Source organism: Nothobranchius furzeri, chromosome 9 (genome assembly GCF_043380555.1).
Source record: "Nothobranchius furzeri strain GRZ-AD chromosome 9, NfurGRZ-RIMD1, whole genome shotgun sequence".
NCBI classification, from domain to species: domain Eukaryota; kingdom Metazoa; phylum Chordata; class Actinopteri; order Cyprinodontiformes; family Nothobranchiidae; genus Nothobranchius; species Nothobranchius furzeri.
Window position 1 is genome coordinate 23,206,284 of NC_091749.1, and position 25,200 is coordinate 23,231,483.

Below are 25,200 nucleotides of genomic sequence, written 5' to 3' on the forward strand. Positions count from 1 at the left end.
CTGTTTCTCAGTCCTAAATGGACCAATCACATTGCTGTTCTGCATTTCTTCATTTGCATGTAATGGCCGGATTTGCTCACAAGTTAACTAGTGAGCAGTACAGCGGTCGAACTAGTTAACATGTTACACAGAATGCCAGCCATGTGTGTATTTATTCAAATTCCACAAATTTACTAGTTTTAGGGGCATTTTTCTGCAGCTAGTTAACTAGTGACAGTGTTTTGTGTTCACTACTTAACATGTAAGGCTCAGTTTGCCCTCTATAAGCTACTGAGAAAAAATAATAATGCAGATATGCTCACTAGTTAACTAGTGAGTGCTTCCTGTCCCATTACAAGTGAACTAGAAAGGCCAAATATGTCAACTAGTTAACTAGTGAAGGTAAATGTGTCACTAGTTAACTAGTAAGAACACATTTTTACATAACAAGTAAACTAGATTGCTCCAAAAACAGCAACTAGTGTGCGTCTTGTGCGCACTAGTTAACTAGTGAGCATATCTGCACCTCACTAGTTAACTAGTGAGCATATCTGCACCTCACTAGTTAACTAGTGAGCAAATCTGCACCTCACTAGTTAACTAGTGAGCAAATCCGCACCTCACTAGTTAACTAGTGAGCAAATCCGCACTTCACTAGTTAACTAGTGAGCAAATCCGTGCCTCACTAGTTAACTAGTAAGCAAATCCGCACTTCACTAGTTAACTAGTGAGCATATACGCGCCTCACTAGTTAACTAGTGAGCAAATCCGCACCCTACTAGTTAACTAGTTGGCGTTTTGGGGCCCACTAGTTAACTAGTGAGCATATCTGCACTTTACAAGTTAACTAGTGATGCTTTTTTGCACCTTACTAGTTAACTAGTGGGCGCTTTAGGGCGCACTAGTTAACTAGTGAGCAAATCTGCACCTCACTAGTTAACTAGTTTGCAAATCCGCACATCTCTAGTTAACTAGTGAGCATATCTGTGCCTCACTAGTTAACTAGTGAGCAAATCCGCACCCTACTAGTTAACTTGTTGGCATTTTGGGGCCCACTAGTTAACTAGTGATCATATCTGCACTTTACAAGTTAACTAGTGATGCTTTTTTCTACCTTACTAGTTAACTAGTGGGCGCTTTAGGGCGCACTAGTTAACTAGTGAGCAAATCTGCACCTCACTAGTTAACTAGTGAGCATATCCGCACCTTACTAGTTAACTTGTGGGCGTTTTGGGGCCCACTAGTGAACTAGTGACACTTATTTTGCACCTCACTAGTTAACTAGTGGACATTTGTACCCTCTCTAGTTAACTAGTGAGCAGTTCCACCTTCACAAGTTTACATGTAAGTGTCACACTGAAGCCACTACTAGTTCACTAGCTGAGGTTCCTCTGGCCAGCATGTTAACTTGTGTGCTGCATGCAAATGTTTGGGGTGGGATTTTACGAAATTCCGCACTGTGATTGGTTGTCATATTTTATTTTGACACAGGGAGCCAATAGAGAGTCTTAATTTGAGAAATTCTCTGCCTCCTAATTAGAATTCTGCGCAACTAGCTAACTAGTGTGAATGTAGACTTGAACTAGTTTACTAGTATACATTTATGTCCTCACTAGTTAACTAGTTTGGACAATGGATGCATCAACTAGGTAACTAGTGAGCCTGCTGCCATCAACTAGCTAGCTATTTAGCCATTAATGGTTCACTAGTTAACTAGTGGCACTGACCTACTCCAACTAGTTAACTAGTTAGGAGTTATGCCTTCACTAGTTAACTAGTGTGCATATTTTGGCCATCAATAGTTAACTAGTGAGACACAAAAAACCTTCAACTAGCTGACTGGTATGCACTTTGGCCTTTACTAGTTAACTAGTGAGCCATTTATGTGTCAACTAGTTAACTAGTGAAGCCAAAATGTGTTAACTAGTTAACTAGTGCACATTTATGTCTACCACAAGTTAACTAGTGTGCACATTTTGGCCATCACTAGTTAACTAGTGAGACACAAAAACCTTCAACTAGCTGACTGGTATGCATTTTGGTCTTTACTAGTTAACTAGTGAGCCATTTATGTGTCAACTAGTTAACTAGTGAAGCCAAAATGTGTTAACTAGTTAACTAGTGCGCATTTATGTCTACCACAAGTTAACTAGTGTGCACATTTTGGCCATCACTAGTTAACTAGTGAGACACAAAAACCTTCAACTAGCTGACTGGTATGCATTTTGGTCTTTACTAGTTAACTAGTGAGCCATTTATGTGTCAACTAGTTAACTAGTGAAGCCAAAATGTGTTCACTAGTTAACTAGTGCGCATTTATGTCTACCGCAAGTTAATTAGTGTGCACATTTTGACCCTCACTGGTTAACTAGTGAGACAAATACCTTCAACTAGCTGACTGGTATGCATTTCTGCTTTTACTAGTTAACTAGTGAGCAGTTTTTGTGTCAACTAGTTAACTACTGAAGCCTAAATGTGTTCACTAGTTAACTAGTGCGCATTTCTGCTGTCACTAGTTAACTAGTGGGCACATTTTCACCCTCGATATTTAACTAGTTGACACAAACATGTCTAACTAGTTAACTAGTAGACAGAAATGGCTTACATGTTCATGACAATTCTGGCTGATATCCTGATATCAGAATAAATGCTCATTTGGCTTGCCATATGGCGCATCTCTGATCGCAGCAGCGCCTGTCTGCTGTGCGGCTGCCGGCTTGTGGAGCTCTTGGTAGACCTCTGTGTTCCACCTGGTTTTACCCAGCGGTCAGCCCGGCGTATCTCTGACTCAGAAGCTCCGGTGTTGTGCACAGTTAACTCCGGTTGTAGCTAGGTAGCAACCTCCGTTAGCTTAGCTCCCACCTCCGCGTTAGCTTTTGGTTAGTTTGGAGCTACATCCCTTCGACGGGTGTCGTCATTTGATCCCAGCCTTACAGCCCCACCCTCAGCTCCACCTCTTTTCCTTTTTTTGGAATTTTCTGGGCTTGACGGAACCTGTGACACGGTCAAAATGGCATTAGTGGAAACCTCCCATTTTGGCACAAAAACTTATAAGTGGAGCCTATGGACACGGATTGTCCAGTATATATGTCGATGTGTAAAACCAACAACAGCATCGGGCTCAGGCTACGGGTCTACTCTCATCTCCTATTGGTCAGTAAATAGGCATGACCCTAAAAACATGATCAGTAAGTCATTGTGTGGTGATTAGGGCTTCCTGCATTTGATTATTGTGGAATAAGCTTTAAATGAATGATGTTTGTTCACATAATTGAAATGTTTGTTCGTCAGAGAGGTCATCTCCTCTGCCACTTCTGCAGATGCACTTATGAGCTGCTGATGTGGTTTGATCCTTCTGTGGATGTGTCTCCTGGCTCTACGTCTGAGATAAAGCAGCCGACCATCTGTCTCTTTTCAGGTTTATGAGGTGAAACAAGGCAGCAATCTGGTGGAGCAGATCCGTCTGTTCATTCACAAAGTTACAGATCCTCTCCACCCGAAGGTGAATGCCAACCGACCACAGAATGTCAAATCCCTGTCCCACCCGTTCTCCAGAGAGAAGCAGCACCTGTAAGAAGAGTCCAGACATATTTGTGTGTGTGTGTGTGTGTGTGTGTGTGCGTGTGCGTGTGCGTGTGCGTGTGTGTGTGTGCGTGTGTGTGTGTGCGTGCGTGTGCATGTGTGTGTGTGCGTGCGTGTGCATGTGTGTGTGTGTGTTTGGTTTTTTATCCTGGTGGGGTCCATCACCTGAGATTTCACTCACCCCATGGGGACCAAAATTTCAGGCACAACCATTGCAATAGACAGAAAATGGCTTGCTGATATGCCTGGTGCAGTTTTTTTAATTTTTTTTTGCAAACCAAAATTTGTCCTCTGGAGGTAGGTTACCCTGACAGTGTGTTAAATGTGTAACCCCTGGTGGTCACTGCCAGTATTACGGTGTGTATGCAGTCCCCAGGAAGTAGGTTTTTCCGAGAGTGTGCTAAGTCTAGCACACCTGGTGGTAACTGCTGGTATTACCATGAGGTCATTAAAAATTAAAGACTGTAAAACATTTTTATTTGATTTTATATCAAGGTTTTATTGCCTGGGTATATCTCAGCATCAACACCTCTGTTACATCAGCAGTATAGCATAGTAGCAGCTAATTTTTATATCAATGAACCAAACCCTCTGTCATACTGTGGTACATCACGGTGTCAACACGTAGGTATATCCAGACACGACAGGATTAAGTGGTGCAGGCAAGCCCGTTCAGATATCCAGGCCTGCCCAGCACATACTAAAACACTAGTCTTGATCCAAGAGAGCCAGCCAAGGGCTAATAATAAGTTATTATTAGGGATTTCCTGATCAGGCTTTTTGCCCTTGAGTCTGAGTTATTTGATTTTGAGTATCTGCCGATACAGAGTCCCGATCAGAAATTTCCATACTACATTAAAAAACTAATAAATAGTGAATAAATAGATCCAGGATGTTGCTTATTTTCTTGTTTAACTCATTGTATTTTGACATTTAACAACGCTGTTAACAAACAGCTCTTCTGTGAGGTAGGTTCTGTGTTCTACTTTGCCGGCGTTTTACCAGTAATGTCTATGCAACAAAGTGATGTCATGTCGCACGCGTTGCTTTTTCTGTATGAAGAGGTCTAACTCGGTTCTACCTCACATATATATATGTGATCTGTATCACATATATGTGTTCATATATGTGTTCATATAGTAGTTTGTTTTAATCTTTTGTAATGTCCAGAAAGGGTCATTTTTCACCTACCTATTGACCTACATGCCACCGGTCATCTGCAGATGTAATTCCATTCTCTAAAGTGGATTTTACATTCTATCTTCCAATAAGCCAGAAGGCTACTGCAGTGCTTGTTGACATTTCAGGGGGACAAGATGTCAGCCTGTGTTCCCAAACAAAGCTTTCTTTTGATAAGACTGCAGGATTGCACACTCTCATTAAAGGATGAACTTTCATAATTAAGTGATATAATGAAATGAACAATATGAGTTAACTAATCATATAATGAAATGGACAATATGGTTAAATGAAATGATTTGATTAATCTGTGCTTAGATTAATAAGGATGAAATGAAATAAATGACCCATATATTTAATCAGCGCACGTGACTGGACAAGCACACCATATCTCCAAGATGCAAGTTAAAGTTAACGTCACTGCACATAAATATTTTCTGATCCACAAATCAGAGCTCCTGTATCTGAGGTTGGTTGGTAAAACCCCTTTACATGCCAATTTCTGGTTTGCCATGTAATCATAACATGGCAATTGTTAAAACAGAATAACTTGCTGAGTGATTCAGTTATGGGCCATTCCCATCTGTACCGGGTCGGCCCGGGCCGGGTAGCCCCAGTCGGCCCCAGCCTGGCCCGGTTGATTCCACACATCCTTGTCTTAAGCCCATGTGGGCTGATTCTACCCACCAATCAGAGGCTTGCTCTAATGGAAGGTGTGAATTTGCTGTCAGCGGTAGGTGTGTTGGCCCTGGTCGGTCTGAAGCAGACCCCCTCGAGAAGAGGGCTGAGAATGAGCTTTGGTTGGCCCGGAAAAATACCAGGCCACCCAGATGTTTAAACAACCTACGCTACCCGGCCCGGGCCGACCCGGTACAGATGGGAATGGCCCATTAGTTTTTGAGCAGAGTTCTGGACTGGCCAGCCGGAGCACAACTCTTTGAACCATCAAAGCTTTCGACAAGCCAAAGCTGCGTGCAACGACACAGAAACTTGCTCCTTCAGCTACTCAGAAACAGCTGTTTTAGGCGCAAACTAGTTCCAACTTGATGTGCCTGGTGACATCTCTGAACTGGAATAGTCAGTGCTGCGGTTAATCTACTGAACCTCGGTGCCTAGAGGTCATCCGACCTTCCTGACCTCCAGATCCACGAAGAGGGTCTGCAAAAAGGGTGAGGTAGACATAGCATGATTGCATCTGATGTGGTTTTGATAAGAACCAACTTTGTTAGCTTATAGCAGTCCAAATTCACTCCCACTCAGAACTCAGTTTCTTCAGATATGAGGGTTCTGATAAAATCACATTCACAAATCATCACACCTCACATTCCATCCGCTTAGATTCATCCATCGCATGAAGTTTTTTTCCTAGTTGTCATGTTTTTAATTTGTTTAGAAAATTAATTTCTTACTTTTCATAGACTTGACTCTGTCTGAATAATACGAAGTGTGTTATGATCACTGAAAAAGCAGAGTCCTAATTCTTCTAATTAAACATTCAAAGACCAATCAGGTTGATACCCTATATCTATATAGAATATCACATCTTATTGGTCAAAAGTAAAGGTAATATATTAAGCTTAAAAGCAACAATATTATATCCTCATTACACATTTCATTAAAATTATTTTTCATTCTCATCATGATTTAGTTGTCTAATTTGTTTTAATTTTAGCCTTGTTTAAGTCCATTAAAATATGCTATACTTCTGATGCAATAATCTTCAACTTTTGTAGAGGAGAAGTGAACTACACCTACTTGAAATTGAAAAGATATATATAAAAATAAATCACATTTCACAATTTAAACCAATGAAACTATATTTATGATTGTTTAATCATAATTAATGGAAAATATCTAAATTAACACTAAACAGTTTGAAATTGTGCCTCTCAATATTAATAAAGTAAACAAATATGTCAATTATAAAATATATGACAGGAAATACCATCACAACATTAAAATGTGGTCCTACAATAATACGAGAAAGTTAACTAAAGGTAAGATTTGTTTTCAGGTGTATTTATTAGTTTCCCTCAAACTAGGTGGGCTGCTGGTACATTTTTCCTCACAGAAACACTGCACTGAATGCTGATAATATTACATCTGTAGCAGTGCCACAAAAATAAAAACAATCAGCTGTTGCTCACGGAGCACACCGATCCAAGTCTAGATTGGGAAGTAACCTCCGATTCTGATTGAGTCTGAAACCACGTGATTGGGACTGATTTCCAATCACATGATTGGATCTGGACATCCCTAGTTATTATATTGAACTCTTAAAAACCTCAAGTGTAAGATCAATCCACAGCTTAGAGGCCAAGAACGAAAAAGCCTTGTCCCCTCTAGTCAAGCATTTCACATGTGGAACAACAAGTAAGTCTTGCTGTGATGACCTAAGTGCACGTGAAGGGTTGCAACAAGTAACTCAGACAGACTGTACACTGCAGGAACTCTAAAACAAGGACAGATATAAAATAAACTAGAAGCCAGTGTAGATTATTAGCCAAGACAGGCGTGATATGTTCCTATATTCTGGTGCCTATCAGGAATCTAGCTGTAGCATTTTGTGCAACCTGGAGCCTGGCAAGTTCAGCTTTATTAACTCCTCAATAAAGGCAGTTGCAGTAGTCTAAACATGATGTAATAAAAGCATGGACTACTGTCTGTAAGTGTACATGTGACACTAGGGACTTGATCTAGAAGTAAAACGTGAATTAAGTTAATTTCTTATTCGTATAACGTTGCAGCACTAAAGCAGCAGAGAAAATATTTTGCTTTTAAAAAAGGTTCGTCCAAGTAGTCTTGACAAAGTGGGATGCTGCATCTCTGCTGCTCCAGCCCTCACAAATCGTCTAAAATGTCTAAATGCAACCGGGAACAACAATGTTACAGAACACAATAATTCCCACGCACCCTCCAGAACCCCACTGTTCCACGGCCAGGACAAAAACCATGCGTTCGCATCAGCCAACACAGCCCTATGTAACATTCAGAAAGGGTCAGTTTTCACCTATATATTGACCACATAGTGACCGGCCATCTACAGAAATAATTCCATTTTCTAGGTGGATTTTATATTCTATCTTCTACAGCCCAGAGGATACTGCAGTGCTTGTTGACATTCTATGAAGACAAGATTGTCAGCCTGTGTCTCCAAAAAAAGCTTTCCTCTGATAAGACTGCAGGATTCCACACTCTGACTGAAAAGTGAACTTTTACAGCTCCTAAGTTAAATAATCATAAATAATCATATGGTTGAATGAACCAGATGTTATACGAATAATAATATTGTTTGAATAGACTGTGCCTAATTCAGTGAAGTTGAAATCAATATTATTTTTAGAATGATCCATTATATGTTATGATCAGTAATGTTTGATTTAACAAGTGAATCATTATCTACACTCATACAGTGTTCATTAGATGCAAAATCAGGTTAAGGCCATCTCACAAAGTTTAAAGATTCTTTATCCACAGAAGGCGAACATCTTGTATCTGGAAGGTGTGGTTTTCTGAGGGATTCAAGTTTCAAGTTTAGCCAGTTTCAAGTTTAGATGTTTGGTAACGCCAACAAACATGTCGAATTCTGATTTGCAGAAATGATAAACTCTAGATTTAAAACTAGAGTGACTGCCCAAGTTACTCACTTTCCAGCTGACACTCCGAATTGGCCAATTCGGAACCAGCCTCTTTTGAAACATCTCTTTGATATCCAGTCAAAACCTGTTTGCATGCTGCAAGCTGACACAGTCGCACGACTCCTTAAAAGTCCATACTTCTTAGACGCAACAACCTTCATGCCTGTTGTGACCTGGAGACAACTCTGGACTGACCTGGTCGCACTGCGGTTAATCTACGAACTACGATGCCTTGGGGTCACCCGACCCCCCCGACATCAATCAATCAAAGCTTTATTTATAAAGCGCCTTCCGCAACCCTGTCAGGAAGCCCAAGGCGCTGACATCTTGGATCCAAAAGAGGGTCACCATCAGGGTACGTAGACACAACAAGATTGTGTCTGATGCCGTTCTATAAATAATCAACTCTCTAGTTTATAGCAGAACAAATTCTCTTACACCCTCAACTCAGTTTATTCCAGATACAAAGGTTCAGATAAACATCTACTTCACATTCCATCACCACACATACATTCCATCACATAACATTAGTCATAGCTTGTCATGTATTATAATTAGTCTAGAAAATCAAGTTTATTTTTTATTGTATACATGACTCTGTCTGAATTAATACGAAGTGTGTTCATGGTCCCTGAATAAGCAAAGAATCCTAAATTCTTCTGGTTAAACATTAAAAGATATATTTATATAGAATCATCACATCTTATTGGTCATAATTAAACCCTCCAAATCATTAAACATCCAGAGCCTTAAGGAACTCCGGGCGGATCTCATCCACCCCTGGAGCCTTGCCACCAAGGAGCTTTTTGACAACCTTAGTGACCTCAGTCCCAGAGATTGGAGAGTTCAACCTAAAGTCCTTCATGGTCTTTGAAGTATTGTGTCCACGATCCACAATGCCCCAAGTACAGGTCAGCAGCACACCATCCCAACTATAAACAGTGTTGGTAGCACACTCCTTTCCCCTCCTGAGGTGCCAGATGGTGCACCCGAATCTCCTCAAAGCCGTGTGGAAGTCTTGCTCCATGGTCTCAACAAACTCCTCCTATGCCCGAGTTTTTGCCTCTGCGACCACCCAGGCCACATTCCACTTGAGCTGCCAGTACCTATCAGCTGCCTCTGGAGTCCCACAGGCCAAAAAAACCAGATAGGACTCTTTCAGCTTGATAGCATCCCTAACCGCAGGTGTACACCAGTGGGTTCAGGGGTTGCCACCACGACAAGCACCAACGACCCCACGGCCAAAGCTCTGGTCAGCTGCCTTAACAATTGAGGCACAGAACAGGGTCCATTCGGACTTGATGCCCCCTGCCTCTCCCAGAACATTTTGGAAGTTCTGTCTGAGGTGAGAAATAAAGCTCCTTCTGACAGAAGACTCTTCCAGACATTCCAAGCAGAACCTCACAATACATTTGGGCCTGCCAGGTCTGACCAGCATCAGGTAGTGGTCAGTTGACAGCTCCACCCCTCTTGTTGGGTATTTTTAAATGTTGGGTATTTTTAAATCCTGAAACTTAACCCTAAAATGAACCACACACGGGAGAGGAGTCAGTAGGTTTTACGCTGTGAGGAGACAGTGGAGAGAGATAGGCCAGAAGCCTGTCCAAGGCCCCCGTCCGATCAACTCTGGCCAGTTCTCTCCACCACAGATGGTTTTATTGAAACACAGGCAAACAGAGACAAAGGAGATCCATCACCGTCCACACTTTAACCAATAAACACTGTTGCTTCTATCTAAGGCGGGACCTTCTAAAAAGGAAGTCTCAACTTACAGGGTGGCTGCAAGCTTCCCTGTTGCCACGCAGACCCTTCCCAACCCCCATGCTTATCAGGCTGCATTCCACAGCTATGAGGAATGGAGAAGAAACTCTGTGGTTTTCTTATCAACATATGATTACTTAAAGAGAAGCATTTAAGACAGTAATACATCAAAATGCCTGACAACACCCTCCTGAAATGCGACTCGTTTAAGTAATAAAAGATAAACCAAACAAAACTTGAGAACTTTAACGCCTCTTGAATGATAGAAGTCAGAGTCATAGAAAAAATGTGAACTTTTACATAGCATATTAAATAGAACCCTAGTAAAGATAAATGTAAAAAATAGAAAGTAATAAGTGAAAATAGAATATAACAAGTAAAAATGAAAAATACATTTTCATACCAAAAGACCAGAGTAAGATTTTAAAAACCCAAAGATCAACCATAAAACCTAAGTAATTAGGAATTATGACATACCTTACTCATGTAAGATTTAGAATGCCCAAACAACCTAATGATTTTAGCTTAGCCAATCCAGACATCAACACTTACATGTTACCTTGTGAGTAATTTAAGATAGGTGTAGCCTTGATTAATTAAGAACCATCTGTTGGATCAAAGTGTTATTCATGATAACCTAATGCAAGAAAAAAACACAACATGATGAAAAGATTAAGGTGACGAGTTGGACAATTTGCACTTGAATCTTTATGTCTGTCATTCCCTCCTAGAGGTGCAAAAGGCCTCCTTCTGAAGCAAAGAGGAGGTCTAGCGCCATCTGTTGTCCCATTGCCATAGTGCGAAGAACTGCCTTCTCAGGATCAGATGACTGGGTCTTCGTGTTAGTGCGCTTACTGAACTGTGGCTTTTGAAACCAACTGAAACTGCAGATTCTGTGGCACTTGTGCTTTTTGTCCAGGGTGATGTCCACACCCCCCACCCCCCCTTCCCCGAGTGCTCATGCCTTTTCTACACGAGCTTGTCTGTGACCCAGAGAGATATCACCCTTCCCGATCCGTCCTTGGTCAGACTCATCTTAGACCTCGGTGTCTGACCTCTTCACCTCGTCTCCTGTCCAGGCTTGATGCACTGCAATAGTTCTCTGCATCGGTCACAGGCTGTTTGCTTTGCTGCAGGTGTGTTGACGCAGGATGAAGGTGGAGGAACTGATGTTGATGTCATCTGTGTCGATGTTGTCATCGATTTGAGCCGACTGACCCACTGCAGCTTTGTGGTTTTTCATCAGCTCATTCATGTCTTAATGACTCCAAAACTGACTTAATCGTTTTCAGTCCTAACAGTACCACGGCAACTCATCAACCTGACCTCAACTATCTCTCACCTAATGTATCCTCTGTAATCTCCAACCTTGGAGTACAAATGGACCAGGCTCTGAAGATGGATGCCCAGGTCAATAACACAGTTAAATCATGTTTTTACCAACTAAAGCCTGATTTATGCTTCTCCGTCTGCGTCAGTGCGGAGACACGCAACGCCATTATCCGTCCTTGCGTAGGGCTCCGGCAGGCACGCAAGTACGTACAGAGTCGAGCCCACTGTTTTAAACATCCGTCGAACGAGACGGATTACGCAAGCTTGTGATTGGTCTGGACGCCGCTGTTGTTTACAGCGCCGCCATTGCAAAGAGAGCCGAGGATAACTAGTGGCAGACACGGAGAAGCTTGAAGAATACCTCGCGAAAAAACTCTAAAAACATGAACATTTAATTCTCCCGTGACTGGAGGAGTGAAAAGATGCGCAGCAAGCATTTTATTTGTGGACGGAAATGACAGGAAACGTGGGTTTAGAGGTGGGGAGCGCATGAAGCGTTGGGAGAATGAGAGACAAATATGTCCGTGTTAAAAGTCTCTTATATACACAAAAAACACAATATAAACACACCATCTTGGACCGATACATGACAGGATACCACAGAACAGCGCTACGCCCTCTGTGGTCCTGCCGGGGAATTGCTTTGCAACACTCTCCAGGTGACGGAGAAGCATGAGAGCAAAACGCTTCCGTCAATCTGTGTGTGTACGTCCCTTGCGGAGCTGACGGAGAAGCATAAACCAGGCTTAAGACGCATCTCGAAACTAAAGCACATCCTGAGTGTCCATCTTCTGAAATCTGTGGTCCACACTTTCATCACCTCAAGGCTGGATTACTCTAACTCCTGCTTATCGGCAAATTTATCTGTGTTAGACATGTTTGTATACCGCCGGTTTGATTAACTAACATTTTTAGTGTACAGCGCCTTGTTTGGTTGTAATGCCTTGTGAATGCGCTTTATAAATAAAATTGGATTGGATTGGGATTGGATGTCCTCCTGGTCCTCCTCCATCCTGGACTGCAGGTCATCGATCTCCACCTCCGTGGACTTTCGAGCTTTCACAGCAACTGCACATGTGAATTCAGATTCCTCCAGCTGGTCCTTTAGTTGGGCGATCTCCCTCTTACTGGATGCGTTGTCCTTGATGTGGTCCAACATGATCTGGGCATCAGCCAGCAGAGCCTTTATTGTCTTCAGGCCCTTTCTCAGACGTTTCTCAGTCTCTACATCGCCACTTTTCTCCTGAGTCTGAGCCGACAGGAGCTTCGATTCCATCTCTCAGGCACAGTTTGGCCTGCTCCAACATCTGGATGGTTCCAGCCTGCTCATCCCAGCTTTACTGCATTTCCATGATATGCAGAACGGCTCTTTCGGTTTGGCATGGTGGAAGCACAAGACCTTCTTTAGAGTCTTATTGGTCTTCTTGAAGAAGTTTCAGAGTCAACCATACTCTCCCTTGGAACCGGGGGCTGCAACAGTGTGACAAGGTGGAGCAATTAACTTGCTTTCTCCCATCGGCTTCCCTTTCCTGCATACAGAGATCATGGAAGCTACACAGTCTCATTCATGGTTAGATGTATTTGCAATTAATGTGGGATTATCTTCAGAGTGGTAGGGCATGAAGTTGCACTCATAACAACTTGCGTTGAAACCAAGCACTTTATCAGTCAGGTTAGAAATTTTATACCACTTGTCGAGAGGTGAGTGGTGTTCGATGAAGGTGCATTTCCTTCTGTGCCCCTCAGGTCTGCTCTCAAGGACCAGAAGCAGAGTGTACACCACCACCAGGAATCACAGCAGGTCAGCCAAGGTCATGTCATATTGGAAAAATCCCATGTCATTGGTGTCACCTGTTAATCAAGTTCCTTCTGTTCCTTACAGTGTGACAGGTGAATCAACGAAGGTCGCTCAGCAATCTTTAATAATAATAATAATAATAATACATTTTATTTCAAGCTCCTTTCAAAACTCTCAAGGTCACTGTACAGGACAAAATATAACAAGCAAGCAATACAACAACAAGAAATAAATGCTAAAAGTAATTCCCAAAGGTAGAGTCGGAGCAGTGTGATGGATAATAGACTAAAAAGAGTAGATGGAAGGAGGACGGTTACAGTGAGTAAGCCAGGCGGAACATGTGAGTTTTGAGTTGAGACTTGAAGGTTGAGAAGGAGTTTATATTGCGGAGGTCAGGCGGTAGAGTGTTCCAGAGTTTCGGAGCTGAGTGGCGAGTTGGGACCTGAAAGGGGCCCTCCCACCTGGGACTTGTCCAGTTTTTTTTTATTGCTGTCATAACCAGATGACAGGAGTTATCAGCTGATCAGCCAGGCTAATGATGAGATGCAGAAAGAAAACAAATCCAGGACAGTGTACAATAATATGTGGTGTTGCTCACCTTATGTGCTCTTATAGAGTATTAACGTGTGCCTGCCTCATGGTGTAGAGTCCATGTTTTGCTGAGTGTCCTGCAATAATGCAGGTTATTAGTTAATTTACTTTTGATAGCAAAAACAAAATATTTAATGTAAAAGTTACTTACCAGGTGAATCAGCTCACACGTCACCAAGTGTCACAGGGCCAGAATCAGTAGCCTCCTTCATGATGTCATGATGTAATCACATACTTATTTAATTGTTATTATCTTAAAAATTCTGAAATGTTTTAATTTTTTTTACCTTGAACAGTTCACTGAGCTTGCACTGTCACTGAGGTGGAAGCTGGAATCGACAGCAGACACCTCACATCTTGGTCTTTTCAGGGGTGTGGACGCTGCTCTGACTCTCTGGAAGATGGATTTCCGTCATGGTCCCCGTGTCACAAGACACACTGCGGCTGTGAGCTCTTCTGGCTGGCTATGTACAAAAACAAAGAAGCAGCACATTTATAAATGTTTAAAAGAGCATAAACTCACGTGTAACAATAATCTGTAAAACAAATTAAAACTAGAAGGTAATAATAAAATGTTTACATAGAAGATTATTAAAAATAATTCACCTTTGCTACACCGGTAAGGCTTCGCGTCAGCCTGGACAAGTGCATTCTTGCAGCTAAATCAGTCTGACAGCCAGTGTCTTGGGTAGATTTAGCCTGAAAAAAAAATAGAAGCACATTGTTGTTGGGAGTTTATAAAGTTATATAATATACAAAAGAAACTGTCCTATATAGGCACTTTATAACATTCCTTGTGTGTGATCGTTGTTATAACGTAAAAGTCAGTCACATATGATGTGGAGAAATGAAATGAAATGCGATCTCCTGAACAGAATTCCTCACAGATCCGGGTCACAAGCTGGATTTCACACTGTAATGCTGTCTGTCAACTAGTGCTGCGTTAGTTAGAGACACTGTTGCAGAATTACCAACTGACTAGCTAAATGAAGTGAACCACGTCTCTCGGACTTTGCATTTAGGTAGGGAATTGTCTTTAGAAGATGTTAAAACTTTATTCAGCTGACTCACCTCAGATGGAGCCCGCCGTGGTGGGGGAGCAGAGTCGGTGGGCTGCATCTAAATCGCGGAAGAGCCACGGTGGGCACAGCCTCCCTCTTCAAACAGAGACGTGCAGAATCGCGGGTAAAATGCTGGTTGCAAACTACAGCACCAGGCGGGAGCTGAATGTTTTCCAGACACCGATTGTGCGCAACCACTGGCGCCTAATTTCTAAGTCCAGCAGAAAGGAGTGCAACCCGACAGAGCTCCGCAACCATACTACACTACACCATCTCACCATACTAACACGATATGGAGCACTAAACCCGAACTACTTTCCTAATTACACTAACAGCCAAACACTAACTAAACTACAATATCCAACAGCCAAGCTAACACTAAATAAGTATGTATAACACTAAAAGCTATGCTAAAGACTAGGATATGCTAATGCTATATGCTAATGCTGAACTACGGCTAACCTAAACTCGCTTGCAAATCCAACTCCCAACTCGCCATAAGGCGTGGCCGAGACTCCTGATGCTTTTATAACGTTGGCACAGAGCTGCTACGTAGTACTCTACTGGTTTACGTAGTATCTTACTCTTTAGCCATTGGCTAAAATTTATTCAAAATGAGTCAAATTCTATGTTTTAAGCTGAAGGTGGAGCTATACTGTGGTATTTAGGCAGAATTTTTAATTTTTAAAGAAAATGCACCAAAATGCTAAAATAATGAATACACACATTTAAAACACTAGACACTCAGTTATACAGTTCATCAGCAAAAATAAGTTAATTTAGACGTTACTTGCTCTTTAAAAGTTAAAATGATGATCAGGTTTATTTACAACTACAAAAAAAAACATAAATTTTTCCATCCACAGGTTGGGAATAATAAAACTAATTCTGCCTGTGGGGAATTAAAACAAAAGTACAAATAACCTGGAATGTCCCACTGGGCAAAGATTACAGGGTTCTGGACCAAAATAAGGATCTCCAAAGGGTCCAAACTCTAAACTGGGTGGTTAAACCAAACTCAAGGTGATATTTTAAACTAAACCGAAAACCAACAACACTCTAAATGTAATAAAAGGGAGATCTACACCACAAAAAAGATCAACTCTAAACCAAAACTTAACAGCTTATCCCAACGCAAGAAGCTGTTAGCGAAAATGCTAACAGTACCTTTACCAAAGATAAGTTAGATTTACCAAGTATAAATAAACCAAAACACCCAGCAAACAGACCAGCCATGGAGGAGAGACTGCTACCACCAAAACAGCTCTCCTAATGTCTGAAAGAAGCTTCTTTATGAAGGGAGAAATGCTCCCGGTGATTTTCTACATCTGCGATAGAAATGAAGCAGCGCTTCTGACCCGGAAGTTGTTGTCCATTGCCGGGAGACGAAGGCAGGCAAAACAGGAAAGGAATCTAGTAGCGGACGGACGTTGTTCCAGGTCTTCGGTATTTGGTGGAGATGTTAGTGAAGGCGGAGAATAGGGCGAACTAGAGGAAAAACAGGCAGATTCCACCTCTATTCACCAACTCCTGGGGATGCAACAAGTGGGCGTGGTGTGTCGACTACCGGATCTGACGTTGACGAATTTTTAGAATCGAGCCGTCAACGTCTTCGAGGCTTCGCTACAGCCCTAGGTGGATGAGACGGTGAGTGGGATGACGTGTGATGTTGCTCAGAACCAGCAAATTCGAAGAAGCAATTAGTTCTGATGGGAACTGAAGGTGATGTCTTCGCGTTAAGCTGTGACTAGGAGATTCATAAACACATTCAACGCCACTTGCCGGTCTACGTACCCTGAGCGGAAGTCCCCGTCTAGATCAGGAGGTGGAAAGGTCCAGCTTGACCTTATGGAGCCGGGGCATGTAGAAGAAGCCACGGCAACTGACCACCCGTCTTGAGATACTTCCGGGTCACGACAATTTGTTGGCGTCTGGTGAGACCCGAGCCTGGGTCTTGATGGTTCAGCTTTCATTCTGAAAGGAACCGTTGCAGCAGTTGGAACAAAAACACATTTTTCAGCTTGTCGTTGGTTCTTTTGGTTGAAGAGTATAGATCAGGATTGGCCACTCTGACACTTTCTCTGGGACACTTTGAACTGGCGTTAGAGATGACATGGGCATAGTTTTATACTTCGGATGTTATGGTTTATGGTCGAATGAAAAGTTGACAGAGTTACCAAAAACCACGCCTCCGTCAGATCTGTCAGATTCTGATTGGATCAGTGAAAGTAATGTCATGTCTTTTAACGCTACGTGAAATCAGTCCTTTTTGGAACATTTAAAGTCATAGTACCTTTATATTCTATAGGATTATAATAATTAATATTTTGATTTCACAGATCGTTCACATCTTATTTATTGACTAACACTTGGTTGGATTAGCTTTATTAAAATAGAGTTCTTTGATTAATTAAAAGAAAAGAGTTCATTCTTCATTCTTCTGTTGAGCTGAAAATAAGCAGGTTAGAAGGAATGCATGAGACCTTGAGACCATATCTCATGCAGACTAGTCCTGTGTCAGAGGAAGGGGAAAACAGTCATTTCATTTTGTTACATCTAGAACACTTTGAACTGGCATTAAAGATGACGTGGGCATAGTTTTATACTTCGGATGTTTTGAGTTACGGTCGAATGAAAAGATAACAGATTTACCAAGCACCACCAAAACCACGCCTCCGTCAGATCTGGCAGATTCTGATTGGATCAGTAAAAGCAATGTGTCATGTCTTAACGCTACGTGTGATCAGTCTCTAGTGGAAACATTTAAACTTATATTACTTATTATATTCTCTAGGATTATAATATCAAGTAATTAATATTTTCATTTCACAAATTGGTTCACATTTCATTATTAACTAACACTTAGTTTGATTAGCTTATTAAAAATAGAGTTCTTTGATTTATTAAAAAGAACGAGTCCTTTGTCTTCATTCTTCTCTTGGGCTGGAAAGGAAAACAATTTAGAAGCAGATGCATGAGACCTTGAGCAATATTTCATGAAGATTAGTTTTTGCTGAGGAGAGGGGGCAATGACTTTTAGGTGGAAAACAGTCATTTCATTCCATTACAATGAAAATTGCAGTGAAAATGATGGTGTTTATGGTGATGATGATTGTGGTAATGATGATGGTGGTGATAGTGATGATGATGGTGATGATGGCGATGACAATGATGTTTGCAGTGATGATGATGATGTTCATGATGATGCTGATGACAATGATTGTTAGTGATGATGATGATGATGATGATGCTTGCAGTGATGATGATGTTTATGATGATGCTGATGACAATGATTGTTAGTAATGATGATGATGATGATGATGATGAGGATTGAAGTGATAATGATGGTGAAGTTGATGATGATGATGGTGATGACAATATCGATGATTGCATGATGATGATTATGTTGATGGTGGTGGTGGTAGTGATGATGATGATGATGTTGTTTATGATATGACACATCTCATCTTTATGTTAATATTGTTTTATTTGATGCACTCCACTTGCGCCATTCCAGCAACTGCTGCATTTTAATAACTAGTATTAAAGGTGAATACACCAATATTTGCACAGAAATAATTTTTGTTTTAAACTCTCAGTGACACACTTTGCAGGGTGGATTTGGCATTTAATTTTTCTTGGCATCTGGAAAAACATCTCCTTTTGCCCCCCTTTATTTGACTTTCTGCCCCCTTTATTTTGGTCCAAGATCATTACTGGGCTGGCCCTATTAAAAACGTTCTACACCCCTGCTTAGTAGACTTAATGAAGTATTTTTAAGCCAGTATAAAAATGACTGAAACACAAATGTACATATTTGGCATTATTGACCAATATCTTTGATTGATTTAATTTGTTAAGAACATCAAGATGCATTACAGTGAACATTATAATAAAGTACATGTTTCTAGTGCAGAGAGGAGACAACCCATAGAAGCACTGATTTGATCTCATTTCAGAGAAAAACAGAACAGGTCAGATGCACCTAATAAATAAAATTACTAACATAAACTCAGGAATCTGTTTCTTTGCTTCATTGTTCTGGTGCTGAAAATATCACTAATGCGGATCAAAGGAGATACACAGATGAATGCACCTCTTATTTATTATTTGGAAATTTGTGGGTGTTGTTTACATCAATACATTATTTTAAATCTGAAATTGATAAGGATTGATCAGAAGTCGCTATGCGTATTGTTTATTTGAAAACTATTTACAGAGCAGCCTCAGAATTGAGATGAAATATTTTTGATCACAATAGTAAAGGAACTATTACAGAACAAGTTTTTCAGTAAAATCAGAACATTACTATTTAAGTGCATGAATTAATGCATCTGGACTCATGCAGTAGGAACTAGGAAATATGAAATACTAGAACCATTTTATTTTAATTTGATTAAACTGATTTTTTCCTAACGATGTTGGCATTTTTCCCACACACAGTTAAACAAAACAATGTTGGTTGAGGTGTGTGAGAGAGGGAAAGAGTTAAAATAATAAAAAATAAAAAAACCAGAGCGGAGGCAGTGACCGACGCATGCACGAGCCGTTTTCAGCTCTGTCTTGTCAAATACACCACGTACGTTACGAAAAAAGTAAATTTAAATATTCAAGCGAAAGAGGCAGCTGAAGAAAACCTAGGGAGCACTGAAGAAACGTGATCAACAGTGAAGCAAGCACAGAGAGATCCGTTACGGTGTGTGTGTGTGTGTGTGTGCGTGGATGGGCCAGAAGGACTGAGCTCCCGGCTGCAGTTTTGTGTGTAGGGAGGGGCGGGCGCTCTATGTGACTGGCCAATCACAGAGCGTGAAGACAGTCAGTTACCCAATGAGGATTTTCCTTCAGCACGATTACAGATATTTACAAGTTTTACTCGTTTCATGCTCGTATTTGTCAAAAATGCTTTATCCGAACCGGATACTCATTTGAAATGAGTATCCGGCTCATCCCTAGCTGTAACCACCCTGCCTTGCATCCTCCTCCTTGCTGCCTGCTGACTGTGATCACAAGCAACAACAGAGTAGTTCCCGCTGCTTCTTCGGGAAACGGCTCAAACAAAAAAAAAAAAATCAGTAAAACTTGCGATCTTGTAGGCGTGGCGCTGGGATTTTAGCCGTGGCGGCCCGCCACGGCTACGCCTATGTAAGGGAAACACTGGATGATGATGAATATGATGATGATTGCAGTGATGATGATGATGTTTATCATGATAATGATGACAGTGATTATGGTAGTGATGATGATGATTGAAGTGATAATGATGGTGAAGATGATGATGATGGTGATGACAATGTCGATGATGATTGCAGTGATGATGATGATTATGTTGATGGTGGTGGTGATGACGATGATCAGCCTAAAAGAGCACATGTCACCCATCTGTTCACTGAGCTCCATTGACTACTGTTAGCCTCACACATCAAATTCACATCCCTAGCACTAGATTACAAAGTCCTGGTACAGCTCCCATCTACCTGAATCCTCTCGTAAAGGCTTACATCATGGCTCGGCCACTCCTTTCATCAATTGATCATTGGCTAGCAGTGCCCACACCATGCTGAGGACAATCCAGACTCTTTTCACATGTCATTTCACAGAAGTGGAATGACCTACCAAGCACTACACATCATTAGGGATCTAACACTTCATCTCTTTCCTGGTGACCTTTTTACAACTGCTTCAAGGGCTTCTACTCGGACCTCAAGTCCTTGAAGGGGGTGGATATGTAACGTAAACAAGGCCTGCTTCATTAGTGTGCCACCCATGTCACCCATAACTACGATGAGTGATAATGAAATATCTCCTGGCTTACTGGGCCTACAAAGCCAAGGTCCTCTTAAAGGAGAAGGCTTTGATCTAGCTCCCTTTTAATAAAAATATATTATGTTTCATAAAATGATTTCTTTACTGTACAGGCTAAGAAAAATTACATTAAACAATGAATTTTTTATCTAAAGTGTTTTAATAATCCTGACCGCTTCACAGTAATGAATTAATCATTGTAATTGTTTATTCTGGAAATAATAATAATAATAAATACACCAAATGAGTCTACTTGTTGATTTAATGATTTATTATCAGTTTAACAAAACATGTTTAACATATTTACTTCACATTAGGTGGAATAAGCCTCTTGTAAGTGTTTGATGGAGTGGTGTCTGAGGTTTCTTGGTAAATGCCCATTTTTCACTTGTTAGGTTCTGATTAGTCTAAAACTATAAACAACAGTTAATAAAAGGAATTGCACTTCCTAGCAATTTTTTTAGGCGTGGCCATTGCCGACTAGACTTCCTAACCAGCTGGACCTACCGAGAACTCCCTTCACAAGGGTCATCGTATAGACTCTCATTATTAATTTGATAACTCCTTAAACATTCAGCCAGACTTATTTTACAACCCAGACATCACAATTTTCTAAGACATTTAATTAGGTGTTTTCATAACATCTAGCTTTACGGAAATATTCCTTCTGGATCTCTGAAAGGCCTCTGCAGTTTTGTTCTGGCTCTGTAACTGAAACCAGGTCTGTTTTCCAGGTTTGATCTCTCTGATAGAGACTCATTCTTTGACAGCAAGACTAGAAGCTCAATTGTAAGTATTAAGTTTCTTTATGGACACACACACAAACACACACACACACACACACACACGCGCGCGCACGCACACACACACACATATTAATTCATGTTGTGAAACTGACTGGAAGAAGGACATGTGTCTGAGGTGTTTGAAGCTACACTCTGGTTGTTCTTGTATATGTAGGTCTATGAGGTCCTGAAGAGGACAAGGTGCACAAAGGCCAAGTACTCCATGGGTAAGGGAGCTATCACATCTATCATTTCCTGTGCATGCTTGTGTGTGTGTGTGTGTGTGTGTGTGTGTGCGGCACCTTAACCCTGCTGACTGTGCCGTCCCACAGGGATCACCAGCCTGCTAGCTAACAGCGTCTACACGTCTGCCTTTCCACTGCACGATGTGAGTTTCACCTTGTTTTTTTGTTTGAGTGTGTGTGTGTGTGTGTGTGTGTGTTTTGCCTTGGCCCATAAATACCGTGGGTATGGGAGTTAAGAAGGTGATCTGAGTTGTATCAAATATATAAATATTACATGCTTATAAATAGCTTTAGAAAGGTAAAAAGGTGTAGAGGAATAAATCTACCTGCATTTTCCTTTTCAAGCTCTTTGTTTGGTTTTCTTGTTTTTCATGTAACTATTTTCCTGTCCTGTCTGTCTCTGAAACTGCTGCCTGGCTTCCTATATTTTCACCTCATGAGTTACTTTTGAACCAAGCAGATTCAACGGATCTACTGACCGCAAAGTAGGGGAGTTCGCAAGTGTGCTGCTGCATCAGTGAGGTGAAGTCACCAGGGCATGGGTGATGAGTTCTGCTGCAGCAACGCGCATCACAAATGAAAGAAAGAACGAGCGAATATGACTGGACATATTATATTTTTTTGGGTGGTGGTATTTTAAGAATATTACTGTGGCCATGCACAGGACGCAGCTGTTTGGAGCGCATCAAAAATCAGAGCTAATCAAACAGTACTATAAAATACAGCCAACAATAAAAAAAGACAAGCCAATAAAAAAGTACCAATAAAACCTTACAATGGATGATAAAATAAGAGTAGTAAAAGCCAAACTAACAGCTAACTGTTAAATACAAGAGTAAAATAGTGTGTCTTTAGTCTAGACTTAAAATCTGCCAAGGTGGATGCCAGTCGAGCTGTGACTGGAAGTTCGTTCCACAGTTTAGGACCCGCAATAGAGAAAAGCTCTTTGTCCACCTGATTTGTAACATGCTTTCGGGACCTCGATGAGCAACAGGGTGGAGGACCGGGGGCAAGACCATGGAGGGATTTGAAAACAAAAAGTAGCATTTTATATTGGACCCTGAAAGTGATGGGCAACCAATGAAGGGATTTGAGAACTGGTGTTATATGCTGGTGCCTGTCAGTACGTGTTAGGAATCTAGCAGCTGTGTTTTGAATGAGTTGAAGTCGGGCAAGTGTTGACTTATTGACACCCAGCAAAACTGCATTTGAGTAGTCGAACCTCGACGTGATGAAGGCATGAACAACTGATTCCAAATGTTTTCTAGATAAAACAGCTCTTAATTTGGACAGATGGCAGAGTTGGCATTGACCTGGGCGTCCATCCTTAGAGATGAATCCATCTTCACACCCAGGTTTGTCACAACGGTTTTTAGATTTTGAGAAATAGATGAAAGATCTGGGGTTTGGAATGAGCTAGATCTGACTGGATTAAACAGGATCAGTTCAGTCTTGGAATCATTGAGATGCAGAAAAATTGTGGCCAGCCAACATTTCACATCACGTAGGCAGTCTAGAAGAGGCTGGATGGATTGCTGGGGTTTCACCGACATGTAATTCTGACATTCGTCAGCATATAAGTGATATTGAACAGTGTTTTTTTTAGGATTAAGCTGAGGGGAAGGAGGTAAAGACAGAACAACAAAGTCCCCAGAATAGATCCCTGCGGGACCCCACACGAGAGGGGAGCAGAGCAAGATGAGATGTTGTTCAACACCACCAGTTGGGACCTGTTAGACAAATAAGCATAGCATAGCATAGTTAGCATAGTTTATTTATATAGCAGGTTTAAAATGCAGCATGGGAGCTGCCCAAAGTTCTGCACAGGCCAAAACAAAACACAACCACCACAAGGAGCTAAAACAAAGGATAAAAATCTCAATAAGACCTAAACCAAGTTAGGGCTGAACCACGTATTGCAGCAACCTCCTCTAAGCGTAGTAAAAGGATGTCATGTTCGACGGTGTCAAAGGTGGCGGACAGATCGAGAAGTAATAACACAGCAAAGGAGCCAGAATCAGTAGCCATAAAAATGTCATTGAAGACACGGAGGAGAGAGGACTCAGTGCTGTGCAGGGGTCGAAAACCTGACTGAAAGACATCCATTATGTTATGATCGGCTAGATGAGTTGATAGCTGATCATAGACCACCTTCTCCAGAATTTTTGCCAGAAATGGAAGCTTGGAAACAGGGTGATAATTAGAAAGAACCGAGGCGTCAAGGCCTGGTTTCTTTGAAGCTGTTTGAAGACGGGGGTACAACACTGGGAATAAGACTGGTATTGATAAAGTGTAGGATATAATGACCTATAGAGCTCCGGGAGTTGACGTCACTTCTCCCGGCATGCAACAGTTCAAATCGAAACGGCGCCATATTGGCATGCAGAAGCCGCCAGCTGGACTATTTACTATTGTCAGAAAACTCAATCAAACGGGAAATATGGTAGATTCCTGTTGTGCCCCAGGATGCAGAACAGACGCGGACGACATAAGGAATGAGACATCTACAGGATTCCCCAAGATCCGGAGCGCCGCAAACGTTGGATCATTGTAATAAAACGCGCTAGTGACCGGGCTAAAATGAAGCTGTGGGATCCGAGAGTAAAGGTTTTCACTTATGCAGCGACCACTTCATATCAGGTACTTAAACCAACGTTTCCTCAACTGTGTATGGTATTTATTTTAAATGCTTTTATTATGATTCTTAGTGGGCTTCCTAAACTTATTTTGGCGTGGCTTTTTCTGTCTTATTACTCATAGCAGCAAGTAAACATCACGTAAAACGTTGCCTCGTGAGTTCTGCGTGCTGCCGTTTACGTGTTTTATGATGACAGCAATTAACCGGCTAAGCCGTATTTAATTTTTAAGCAATGGTTGATCAGATCACACATAAAAAGCACTTTGGATTGCTATTATCTGTGTCACCGAGACTACTTACATGTAAATCTGTTATTTGTCCGTCCATCCATCCATTTTCATCCGCGTATCCGGAGTCGGGTTGCTGGGGCAGTAGCGTGACTTCCCTCTCCCCAGCCGCCGAGCCAGCTCCTCCGGGTAAATCCCAAGGGGTTCCCCGGTCAGGTCCGGTGCTGTGCCGGTCCGCTCCGACAGCTTCTGGCGTCGGAGCGGGTAGTAGAGTCGAGAGTCCCAGACCTTCTCCCCAGCTCCTCCGGCCGGGGGAATCCCAAGGGGTTTCCCCGGCCAGGTCCGGTGTTGTGCCGGTAAGAAGTCCGCTACGACTTCTGGCGTTTTTAAAAAGTATCCCAGGGGCACGGTAAGGGTCGGAGATGTTTAGTCTATTTAATTTCTGACTATATAAAACGATTTCTTCTGTTTTAAAGTGTGAAGTAAACTCCGACGAAGTAAAATCCAAGCGGATCCCGTTCATGTTCATGGTTACATCCGTGTTTGTTTACCTTTTTTGCATGCCAAAATGGCATCCACTAA

General features: G+C 41.6%; 1 protein-coding gene across 5 annotated transcripts in view; it reads left to right on the plus strand.

Annotated features, from left to right (window-relative positions):
• ano1a (anoctamin 1, calcium activated chloride channel a) overlaps nucleotides 1-25,200 on the plus strand; it is a 287,143-nt gene that overhangs the window by 118,713 nt on the left and 143,230 nt on the right. For all 5 annotated transcript variants that reach the window (XM_070554713.1, XM_070554715.1, XM_070554711.1 and 2 more), the window contains exons 5-8: nucleotides 3,398-3,549; nucleotides 21,458-21,512; nucleotides 21,684-21,735; nucleotides 21,841-21,896. In XM_070554713.1, coding sequence (XP_070410814.1) covers nucleotides 3,398-3,549; nucleotides 21,458-21,512; nucleotides 21,684-21,735; nucleotides 21,841-21,896 — 315 coding nt within the window. The remainder of the gene's footprint in view (nucleotides 1-3,397; nucleotides 3,550-21,457; nucleotides 21,513-21,683; nucleotides 21,736-21,840; nucleotides 21,897-25,200) is intronic.